The sequence below is a fragment of the Carcharhinus amblyrhynchos genome, chromosome 14, assembly GCF_965287045.1.
Source record: "Carcharhinus amblyrhynchos chromosome 14, sCarAmb.v2.hapA, whole genome shotgun sequence".
Taxonomy (NCBI): Eukaryota; Metazoa; Chordata; class Chondrichthyes; order Carcharhiniformes; family Carcharhinidae; genus Carcharhinus; species Carcharhinus amblyrhynchos.
In genome coordinates, this window is record NC_137337.1 from 20,400,289 (window position 1) to 20,412,940 (window position 12,652).

Here is a 12,652-nt window from a genome sequence, read left to right on the forward strand (position 1 = left end):
GCATTACTGGGACTAGCTTTTCAATTGAATTTGAATCCCACCAGTTTTTGTGGTGGGATTTGAACTTTAACCCCAGAATGGCCTTTGGATTGCTAGACCAGTGACACTGCCAATACACACCACAATTTCCCCACTGACCCCCGTACGTGGGAACCTTGGCTGAGATCACGGTCAGGTTTATTGCAATGCTTCCTCTTGTTAAATACTAACTCTGATTTAGTCTGGGCTCCCACTTGACTTGAAGCAAAGTTGATTTATTGGGTCATGCACTAAAGAAAGTTCTGTAGCTTGGGAACCGTAACCTCACAAGAACCAATGCTCTTTGCAGGGTGGAAGAAGAAAAACCTAAACTTTATTTTTTTTTTAACAATTAGGGCATTAAGGATAGGCTGCAGAGTGGCCAGTTAGCAGCCATCCTTGGCCAAATGACAGTGAAGGATGGAGAGCTACTTGATTTTGCTAATTTATTTTTTGATGTATTTGTTTTAAAAGTTTTGATAAATTTGAGACTTTGCGTTTGCTGGGATACCTCTTCTGGGTGGATGCACGTCGCTTGTTCAGCTTTGTAACTGATGAGTTGTTCCACAAAAATAGGAAATGCTGGAAAATCTCAGCAGGTCTGATAGCATCTGTGGAGAGATGCTGTGGCAAAGCATCGTGCAGACTCAAAGTACTGGCTCTATTCTCTCTCCACAAATGCTGTCAGGCCTGCTGAGATTTTCCAGCATTTTCTGTTCAAATGCCAGCAATATTTAGCCTTTATCTTAAAGGTTTTGTGCAAATTCTGCCACTGCAGATGTTGCTAGATTAAATTTTACCAGATATCACTCGCAATGTAAGACCTGTATATCTTCTTCAACTCCAGTGTTCTCAGAGTACACAACTGAGGAAGTATCCGTTTCCTTTTCCCCTGAAGGTACAGGTCAGGTGCATCCAAAGGTAGTTACCTAAGTCTGTTACTTTGCTTCAACTGTGAGCCATGATATGGAGACCCGACAGCAGAAAGTTTGACCATCTGGTTGGATTGACATCACAGAATCATAGAAACCCTACAGTGCAGAAGGAGGCCATTTGGCCCATTGAGTTTTCACCAACAACAATCCCACACATTTACCCCACTAATCCCTCTAACCTATATATCCTGGGACGCTAAGGGGCAATTTGTTATGGCCAATCAGCCTAACCTGCACATCTTTGGACTGTGAGAAGAAACTGGAGCACCTAGAGGAAACCTACACAGGCACTGGGAGAATGTGCAAACTCCACACAGACAGTGACCTAAGCCAGGAATCAAACTCTGGAGTTGTGAGGCAGCAGTGCTAATCACCGTGCCACCCCTTTAGCTCAGTGTATACTGGAGATAGTATCTGGGACCTTGTGTCTTGCCACATTATCAATTTGAGCTGTATGCTTATCTGAGTGAACGTGATGAAGATTCTGATTACAACTTCACCTTTGCCAATTTATTTGGGTTGTGTAGAGTTTTGTTTCGCTGTTCACCGTATACAAGTGGCAATGATCTGGAGAAGTAACGGACCTGTCAAACCACTTTTGTCAGAGGAACTGCTTGTGTTGCAGCGTAGGGATAGTTGGAGTAATTTGTGCCGGAAGGGGTGTTTAGTGTTTTGAAATATTAAAGGACCTGAAAAGTATTTCTTGAAGCATGAACTTTACATCATTTTATCAATCGCTCTCTGGTGCGGGTGCGATGGGCCAAATGGCCTCCGTTGGCGCCGTATCAGTTTTGTGATTCATTTCGCATGAAACATCAGTGCTCTGCCTCCTAGGAAATCTCATAATTTGACGGCAAAATTTTCTTGCTGTCGAACACATAGTTTAGGAACTGCAAAACGCTTTATTGGAACTTGAGAATGCTGGACGGAAAAAGGCCATCTGTTTAATCAAATCTGCCCCCCAAAGTGCGATGCCTGAGTCACTAAGGTTATAGCCTCTGCCACCATTACAACTACAATTTGTTTCAACAAAGATTTACAGGGATCACTTGTTTGCCATAACTCCCCATTTGAAGATCACACCAGGTTTTACAGACATAATCATATGGCAAGGCGGAGCCCTTTAAACAGTGAACTGAGAGAGTTTATTAACTATTAAAAAGGTAACAAGTCAGAAAGATAAAAATCAAAGTGTCAATTAACAGTCAGAGATGAAAGCGTAAGTTTAATAATTGAACAGAGTTCTGTTCAGTCAGGCCAGGGTGTGAAGTGAAGGCTCCGAAAACATAGATAACCTGTTACAACGGGTTATAGGTGGCACAGTGGTTAGCACTGCTGCCTCACAGCTCCAGGAACCCAGGTTTGATTCCCGACTTGGGTCACTGTCTTTGCGGAGTCTGCACGTTCTCCCTGTGTCTGCATGGGTTTCCTCCAGGTGTTCAGGTTTCCTCCCACAGTCTGAAAGATGTGCTGGTTAGGTGCATCGGCCATGCTAAATTCTCCCTTAGTGTACGCGAACAGACACCGGAATGTGGTGACTAGGGGATTTTCTTAGTAACTACATTGCAGTATTAATGTAAGTGTACTTGTGACTAATAAAGAAACTTTAAACACCTCTCTCAATATGGCTTCGCAAAACCTTTTTTTAAATACTTTAAAAGGTGTTGAAAGTCCACCTCAGTCAGTTGTTAGAAAATAGCCAATTGGTCTCTAATTTGTCAATAAGGTAATAATAAGAGTTAGCCCATTGGTGTTTAGCTAATTATTTAGCTTTAAGATAATGGTTTCTCTTGAGCAATAACCAAAAACCCCCATCCTTGTCCATGGTGGGATTCTCCGATGTCACCTAAAGCGAATAGCGTTTTGGTTAGAAGGCCAAATTCTCCTCACTTGCAGCAGTGTGGGCACAGACAAGTTTGGAGAATCCCCATTCAATATCTTGAGTGTAGACTTGAGAAATAGGTTAACCAATAATTGGTTAACATGACTGTCTGCCATTTGTATTAAGACGTTTTGAGCCTTGACTTTTAGCCAAGCTTGAACAAGTTCATGGCTTCCTCTTCTTGTCACGTCTCGGAAGGGAGAATCTTACAATTCTCGTGGCATTTTAAGAATCTGTATGAATAATCAAGTGTTAATTATATAATTAGTTTATAATTATAAAAGTTACAAACTCTTTATGTTACAGATTACACTACCACACCAGCCTTACTAACACATCTATTAATGAATCACATTCTTTGTCTCACAGTCTATTTTAACTAATCTGGCTGGTTTGCGATAGTGTAGTTTTCGTTGTTTTTTAAATGGCTTTCGTCAACATTAAAGTGCTAAACAGTATTAATACAAACTACAGAATGATAGTCACACCAGAACTATTAGTGTTGAAATTACCAACACCACCAGTAGCCAGATAATCTAGGAGGAGGCAGGTTTTTTAAAAAAATTTCTTTCTCTGCAGCCTCTTTCAGTCCTACAACCCTGTGCATTCCTAAAGCAGCTGTGGCCTCTAGCGCAGCTTGGATTTCCTTTGCCTTGCCATTAGCGGCCAAGCCTTTGACCATCTGGGCTGATTCTCTCTTTGCCTCTTAAGGTGCTCCTTAAAACCAACCTCTTTAATCAAACCTTTGCTCGCCTATCTTTAACACCTTATGTTTAGGTGTCAGATTTTGTGTAGAAGCTTAATTGAAGTGTCACAGGATGTAAGTGCTATATCAGTGCAAAATGTTGATGAATTTAGTTAGGTCACCACTGGGTACCAGGACGTGGTAGCTCTGAACCTACTTGGTTTCCTTACTTGAGCAGGATAGAAAGGGCAGATATAGTAACCTGTAATAACACTTTTGAACATCTCCTTCTAACTAGGCTACACCAGTCTTGGCTGCAAGTTATCTGTTTACGTGGAAGCAGATAAGATAGTGACTTTTAAGGGGCGTCTGGACAAACACATGAATAGGATGGGAATAGAGTGATCTGTTCCTGGAAAGGTAGGGGGTTTTAGTTCAGTCAGGCAGCATGGTCGGTGCAGGCTTGGAGGGCTAAAGGGCCTGTTCCTGTGCTGTAATTTTCTGCGTTCTTTGTACTTGGCTGGGGCCTGAGGGGTAAAGTTTGTGTGGAATAGGGAATAATTATTCGGAACACTGTTGTAACATCTAGGAGATGTGGAGAATTGTTCCAATAGATTTTGTTTTATTCGGTAGTGTCACAAGTAGGCATACATTAACACGGCAATGAAGTTACTGTGAAGGTCCCTTAGTTGCTACACTCCAGCGCCTGTTTAGGTACAGTGAGGGAGAATTTAGCGTGGCCAGTGCCCCTAACCAACACATCTTTTGGATTGTGGGAGGAAACAGGAGCACCTGGAGGAAACCCATGTAGACATGCGGAGAACGTGCAGACTCCACAAAGACAGTGACCCAAGCTGAGAATTGAACCCAGGTCCCTGGTGCTGTGAGGCAGCTGTGCTAACCACTGTGCTGCCTTGACTGATGCCAGTATCCCTAGCGAGAGGGACATGAGAGAGTCATGGCATCTTGACACCCAATTTGATGACCGCTGGATTTTGCACTCTCTCTATCACTTGTTAGAACTGGGTTTTCTTTTGTGTGTGGCTGACGTGTTTGATTTTGCACTGATAACCATTCTTTAAAAAAAATGTCATAATTGAAAATCTAGGATCACTCCTTTTGAAATTCTGAGAATCCACAGATTGTACACAATGAAGGGTGTGGAGAAGCTCTTTAGTATTGAATTAATTGTTACTGTGATGACTGTGCACGGATGTCATAATCAGCAGTTACTATGTCAAATGCCTGTAAAAGAATTTAAAACAATAGAATTGCTCCCCTCTCCCTCTTTTTTTGGCCTCCGCACCTGCAAATAATAGATGCCCAAGGATATTTTGGAAGTTAGGAATGAGAAAGTGAAACATTTTCACGAAGTATTTTTAAAGCAAAAAAAATCGAATTATCACCAAATGAAACAGGAAACATGTCATATAGGAACAGGAATACATACCTGCCTGAGGCACAGTGGTTAGCGCTGCTGCCAGCATGTTAGTCAAGTGAATTTTTACAAAGGTGATTGACTTCCTTGTATTGCCATTTTGCATGTCGTATGAATCCAATTTTAGTCTGATTTTGGAGTATGGTGGCACGGTGGTTAGCACTGCTGCTTCACAGTGCTAGAGACCCAGGTTTGATTCCTGGCTTGGGTCACCATCTTTGCAGAGTCTGCACGTTCTCCCCATGTCTTCATTGGGTTTCCTCCAGATGCTCCGGTTCGCTCCCACTTTCTGAAAGATATGCTGGTTAGGTACGTTGGCCCCACTAAGTTCTCCCTCAGTGTGTCCGAACAGGTGGTGACTAGGGGATTTTCGCAGTAACTTCATTGTGGTGTTAATGTAAGCCTACTTGTGACACTAATAAACTTTTAAAAAGTTTTTAAAAACTTTGTCCAATTACCTTTTAATACCTTTAGATTTGTTAAATGAAACATTCTTGGTTTTAAAATTAATAATTAATCTATTGCCATTTATGGAAGAGAGCTCCAGAATATCTACAAGTCTTTGTATGTATGAAGAAATGTTTCCTAATTTCAGTCTTGAAAAGCCTGGCTCTAATTTTTAGATCTTTCTTCTTAGTCCGAGACTCATCATCTTGTGAAAGTTGTTTTTCTGCTTCTATTTAACAAACTTGGTTCCCTTAATACTTTGAAAACTTTAATCAACTCATCCTTTTTAATCTTTAGAATTCCAGAGATTATAACCCTTGTTGATGTAATCTCTCTTCGTAGCTTCATTTTGGAGTCCAGATATCGTTCTAGTAAAAGCAAATTACTGCGGATGCTGGAATCTGAAACCAAAAGAGAAAATGCTGGAAAATCTCAGCAGGTCTGGCAGCATCTGTAAAGAGAGAAAAGAGCTGTCGTTTTATAAAGCTTTGACAAAGGGTCAGCTGGACTTGAAACGTCAGCTGTTTTCTCTCCTTACAGGTGCTGCCAAACTTGCTGAGATTTTCCAGCATTTTCTCTATCGTTCTGGTAAACCTTGACTGCGCTCTCTCCCCAACAACAATATATCTTTGTTAAAGTGGGCTCCTGAACTGCTCTCAGTAGTCCATGTGGTCTAACCCTAATCCCTTGTATAGCTGGAAGCACGATGCCTATTTTCTTGTATTTCTAACCTTTTTACATTAGACTTTTTGATTATTTTCTGTACCCATTCATTTTGATGACCTGTGCACTTGGACCTCCCACCCCAAATCTCTTTGGATTTTTTTTTGACCTTTACACTAGTATGATCGACGCTTTGTATTTCTCAAGTGAGAAGGAATTGACGAATGTGGCAAGAAGGCAGTTTGGTGCCATTAATCGATGGAGGAAAATACATAGGCTAGTTGGGCCTAAAGACCTCTTTTGTCCTGTTCCGAAATATTAATCTTGCATCCGTTTTAGAAAATAGTGACCTATGATGGGATCCAGTTCGACGGGTGCCAGTAGTCCTCTGAGACTCCAGTTCTGTTACCGGACAATACGTGTTGTTGAACTATTTAAGCCGAAGATGGCTGGTATAGCATAGTTAGAATCACTAGAGTGCAGGAGGAGGCTAGTCGGCCCACTGAGTCTGCCGTAACTCTCTGACAGAATGTCTTATCCAAGCTCACCACCTGCCTATCCCTGTAACCCCACACGTTTACCATGGCTAATCCATCTAACCTACAGATCTTGGGCCACTAAGGGGCAATTTAGCATGGCCAATCCACCTAACCTGCACATGTTAGGTGGGAGGAAACGGGACCACCTGAAGGAAACCCACGCAGACACGGGGAGAAAGTGAACCCAAGGCCAGAATTGAACCGGGCCTCTGGCACTGCGAGGCAGCAATGCTACCCACTGTGCTGCCTGTCTGCCTTCTCATACAAAGTTGTCACATGTTTGCAAAGACACATGTGGTTTAGATTTCCCCCTCAAAAAAAATCCACAGTCATTTCACTCTGACTAAAAAAGAACTTACTAGCTGTTGACTAGTGACAAAAGTCTGGTTGTATTATAATGTGGATGACTTGATGCTTTATCATTGGGTAAAAGCAATAAACATTTTTCTTTTTCAAGCTTTGGGTATAGAGCTGTGGCTGGGACAGAATGGGAGCAGATCTTTCTTTGCCTGATTTGGCCACTGGGTCATATAAGGAAAAGCTGTACGCTGCTTAGGATTGTTACTACATTTGGTATTGAACTGCACAAAACAAACTGGGTTTAAGTCATAGGGCAAATACGTGGTGTGACCATGGCTAAGAAGAATGGCTCAATGTTAGTAACATACCATCTCAATTAATATTGAACAGTAGGCAGTTACATTTCCAAAATACTGGAACCAATTGGAATAATAATTTTGTATCTATTTACAGTAGTTATTTCCCAGAAAGGGGGAAAAAAAAGTTTGCACTAGTATTCTTATTTCTCAGTTTTACTGTTTTTTTTTTCCTTTCTGGGTTGTGTCCTCCCTGGCTGTTTTTGCTGTACTTGGGAATCACTGGTTGAGGTTATTCTAAACTGTGGGTCGCCACTTCCCAGTGGGATTGCAAATTGAGATTGCGGGGTCTTGGACTCCATGACCGTAGTGGTCTGAACGCCAACCACTGCACAATCTCTTTAAATCCTTGTGTATTTTTAATGGTGAGCGTGGTCTAATGGGCAGGTCTTTGAGGCCTTGTTGCTACTGCAAAAAACACCTGTGAAGTATGCTTTGTGTTTTATTTAAAAAAAAGCTTTGTAGTTTAAATACTTCCCACTCTACTCAACCAACCCCTTGCTTAACAACTCTTTAAGTTGGAGTCGCATGAGGAAAAGCTTTTGGAAACACTGCCCATGACCTTACAGAATTGTCAGCAGGAAAATGCTGATGTGATTTATTATTGTTACGTGTATTGGTATACAGTGAAAGGTATTGTTTCTTCTGCGCTATGTAGACAAAACATACTGTTCGTAGAATACATAGTGGAGATGGAAGCGAGTGCAGAATACAGTGTTACTGTCATAGCTAGGGTGTAGAGAAAGATCAACTTAATTGGTCGTCCATTCAAAAGTCTGATGGTAGCAGGGAAGAAGCTGTTCTTGTGTCCTCCAGACTTTTGTATCTTTATCCCAGTGTAAGAAGGTGGAAGAGAGTACGACCAGGGTGCGTGAGGTTCCTGATTATGCTGGCTGCTTTTCCAAGGCAGCAGGAAGTGTGGACAGAGTCAGTGGATGGGAGGCTGGTTTGTATGATGGACTGAGCCACGTTCACCACCCTTTGTAGCTTCTTAAGGCCTTGGTTAGAGCAGAAGCCGTACCAAGCTGTGATACATCCAAAAAAAGGTGAATTTCACCCTTTCGTAGTTGGTTGTAGGTCACAAAGATTTGGGAGTTGAACCAAAATTGCAAATCTTACAACATTGCTAACGTTGGCAGTCACAGGTTTCAAAAGGTATAATTCTGATGTATCGTTCACACTTCGAAATAGCCAAGACATCTTTACGAACACTCTGCTCTTGGATTCACGACCATTGACCGTGCTTCCATTTCCCAGCCATGTTAGTGAGCATGAGATGTCCAGTGTTTTATGCGTTTATGCGTTTTATGCATTTATTCATTCTAATAACACCTGAAATAGGCTGAGCTTTGACAGCTTTTTCAAAATAAAACCCATGTGAGTCTCTTGAGATTCTAGCTGTCTGGTTAGTGTTATAGACTTTAAGAAAATTTACTCTGCTTTTGCTGGAATATGGAAACCTTTGACCCACAAGTTTTGTGGGTCAATATTTGTTTATGCAGCTTGCTGCTTAGAAGTTGCTTATTTCTGTAATATTGTGTGCTTTTCTCTAATTATCTTTTTTTTTTCTCTCCCCAGGAAAAGAGGCATAGATGTCGTACAGGTGAGTTATATTATCTTCTTTCTAGGTGCTGATACTTGTATGACTTGTTGATTTGTGCTCGGAACAAAATAGTGAATTTGTTTTATGATCAAGGGATGCATCAAGGGCAAAGGATGTATAAACTTTGTGCTGTGACCTTCTCCATATTCTGTTTCATGAAAGGCAATTGTGGATCACTTCTTAAACATTGTGGGGGGAGGGGGTGCAGACAAAGGTCAGGTTAAAGTTGCTGTGATTAAACGTGTCAAGAATATTGGGCTTCTTTAACTGCTGAACAGTTGACTTCTTGTGTACTAGCTTGGGGGAAAAAATAAGATGCGACAGAGGAACAAATATGTCCCAAGTCAAATAATCCCCTTTTCTTTTGTCACCCAGAAACAACATAAATGCTGCTAGATTAACAATGACTTCACTCTCTATTTTAAGAGACGGTGTTAATAGTAACTGAAGGGGTTGTGGAATGGTAACTTCCATCATTTTTATGTGAAGCAAGTGTTCTCTGTGGAGGGAGAATTCTTATTTTTCATACTTTCGTTGGCAGGATCATTTATTTTGTGCTTGTCACTGTTTATATAAATAGTAGAAAATGCCAATAAATCTTTCCAGTTGAGGCTTGGCTGAAAGAGTTGAAGTGGAAACATTTCATTGTGGTTATGTCCTTTCCATTTTAAAATGTTAAATTGCTTTCACCAATTCAGCATAAAGAGGTATTCAGTATGACACCAATATCATTGCTAGTTGCAATCCCTCATGCCTCGGCTACATTAGTCATTACGCTTCAAGAACACTCAGTTGGTTGAAGAATGCTTTGGGATGTCCTGATATTGTGAAGGGTGCTATGTACGTGCATGCCTACTGTTGCGGAGATTTCATCGGTGTGTCAGCATTTGCTGCTGCAAATTTTGACTCCAAAAGTGGCTGGGTTTGGGTTGGGCAGGGTGTAAAAATGTTTAAGATTGCCCAACCTGTCTTAATCACAGAGCCACAGAATCATTACAGCACAGGAGGCCATTCAGCCCATTGTATCTAAACTAGCCCCATAGCCTTGCAGATTTTATTTTCAAATGATTATCTAATTCCTTCCTTGAATGGACCTCCCTCCATTTTTATTTGATTCATTATTGTCACATGTATTAGTATATAGTGAAAAGTATTGTTTCTTGCGTGCTATATAGGCAAAGCATACCGTACATAGAGAAGGAAAGGAGAGAGTGCAGAATGTAGTGTTACAGTTGTAGCTCTGATGTAGAGAAAGGTCAAATTAGTGCAAGGTAGGTCCATTCAAAAATCTGTTGGCTGCAGGGAAGAAGCTGTTCTTGAGTCAGCTGGTATGTGACCTCAGGCTTTTGTATCTCTCTCCACCTCACTCTCAGACAGTGTATTCCAGACCATAACCACTCATTGCATGAAAAAAAGGTTTTCCTTTTATTGCTTTTGCTTCCTCAGCCAATTGCCATGTCAGTGCCCACCCGCTTTCTGTCCCGAATGAGAATAGTTTCTCCCTCTACCCTGTTCAGAGCCTTTGTGATTTTAAATGCCTCTATTAAATCTCCTGTCCTCTCTTCCTCCTTCTTCTTCTCTAAAGAAGAGAGTCCCAGCTTCTCCAGTCCCGCTTCATAAAATCCTCATCCGTTTTTGTAAACTTCTTCAGCACTTTCTCCAATGCTTTAACATCCTTCTGAAAATGTTGTGCCCAGAACAGTGCACAGTGCTCCAGCTGAGGCATAACAAGACCACTTCTGGTTTTAAAGGAAAACAGGCACCCAATCTCTCTTCAGATATTTCAATGAGGCTGCATTCTTCCAGTTTCCGTGTCTTTCCAGCACTGCTTGTGGGCAAGAAGGAGCAAGGGTGCTTTTTCTCCAGCTGACCGACCTACCTGTAAAGAACTTCTTAATTTGCTATCCCAGCCACAATCACAGTGTTCCCCCTTCCTGCTACAGATGTGATTTTCCTCTGACCTGTATTAAATTTGATACTCGTGTGTTGGGGAAAGAAAGAGTCTGAAGTCAGCCTGCACTTTAAGCCAGGTTTCTATCCAAGCCTACAGAGTAAAGACATGAACTCTTCCAGTTGCCCCAGCACTCAGTTTGCAGGTGGGCAGCATGGTGGCACAGTGGTTAGCATTGCTGCCTCACAGCATCAGGGGCCCAGGTTCAAACCCAGCCTTGGGACATTGTGTGGAGTTTGCACGTTCTCCCTGTATCTGTGTGTGGGTTTCCTCCCAGGTGCTCTGGTTTCCACCCACAGTCCAAAACTGTGCGGGTTAGGTGGATTGACCATGCTAAATTGCTCGATAGCATCAGGTGGACTAGCAGGGTAAATACTTGGGGCCAAGGGGATAGGCCTGGGTGGGATTGTGATTGGTGCAGACTTGATGGTCCAATTGGCCTCCTCCTGCACTGTGGGGATTCTGTGATGATGATGATGATGCCTAGTTGGGTGGGAGGGTCAACTGTGATGAGGATGCAGAGATCCTTCAGCATGATCTGGACTGGTTGGGTGAGTGGGCAAATTGGTGGCAGATGTAGCAAAAACTAGAAGCAGATTACTACCTGAATGGCTGTAAATTGGGGGAGGAACGTGTACAGCAGGACCTGGGTGTCCTTGTGCACCATGTGCTGAAGGTAAGCATGCAGGTGAAAGTTGAAAGTAAAAGTTTGTTGATTAGTCACAGGTAGGCTCATTTTAACATTGCAGTGAAGTTACTGTGAAAATCCTCTAGGCGCAGCAGGTGATAAAGAAGCAAATGATATGTTGGCCTTCATCGCAAGACGTTTTGAGTACAGGAACAAGGATGTGTTGTTGCAATAATACAGGGCCTTGTTGAGGCCACACCAAGAACATTGTGTGCAGTTTTTGTCTCCTTTTCATTTGAGGAAGGATGTCCTCGCTCTCCAGGGAGTGCAGTGAAGGTTTACCAGACTGATTCCGGGGGATGGCGGGACTGATCTATGAGGAGAGATCGACTAGGTTAGATTGTTTGTTTTTGCTGGAGTTCAGACGAATGAGTCGGGAATCTGAGACTTATAAAATACTAACAGGATTAGACAAGGTAGATGCAAGAAGGATATTCCCGATGGCTGGGGAGTCCAGAACCAGGGGTTACAGTCTGAGGATTCAGGGTAGACTATTTGGGACGGAGATATGGAGACATTTCTACACCCAAAGAGTGGTGAGCCTATGGAATTCATTAACACAGGAAGTAGTTGATGCCAAAATCTTGAATGTATTCAAGACACAGCTGGACATAGCACTTGGAGTGAATGGGATCAAAGGTATGAGGAGAAAGCCGGATTAGACTGTTGAGTTGGACAATCAGCCATGATCGTAATGAAAGGCGGAGCAGGCTCAAAGGGCTGAATGGCCGCCTCCTGTTCCTATTTTCTTTGCTTCTATGTAAACACCTTATTTATACTCTGAAACCCTAATACTGGCCTCAATTGGGCACGGCTGCTCTTGATTATCAACCTTAAGTGTGTATGTACTCCTGGCATTGATTCTCCTCTGCCAGGTTGTTAATGATGAGGCAGGTTGACTCTACCCCAGCCTGGGAGATCAATGAGGTTTAACTGAGATGTCGCTTGTTGCGATTTTTTTTTTTCAAACCTATCTGGGCCTTTTGGCTAAGATCAAATCCAAGCTGACATGCTGAGCATTGGCACCCCACCTCGGATCTTTTTTGCCCCTCTTGTGGGAACCATGAATTGGAATTTTGGGTTAGGATTTGAATAAAAATGTGAAAGGGAAAACAATCTGGCCTTCCAGACCTCGTCCCTCCTGGCC

The 12,652-nt window shown here is 42.3% G+C and overlaps 1 protein-coding gene across 1 annotated transcript in view; it reads left to right on the forward strand.

Annotated features, from left to right (window-relative positions):
- Positions 1–12,652, forward strand: part of itpk1a (inositol-tetrakisphosphate 1-kinase a) — a 201,508-nt gene that overhangs the window by 15,086 nt on the left and 173,770 nt on the right. Inside the window, exon 3 of the mRNA XM_080202372.1 lies at positions 8,842–8,866. Within this exon, the coding sequence (XP_080058498.1) occupies positions 8,842–8,866 (25 nt within the window). The remainder of the gene's footprint in view (positions 1–8,841; positions 8,867–12,652) is intronic.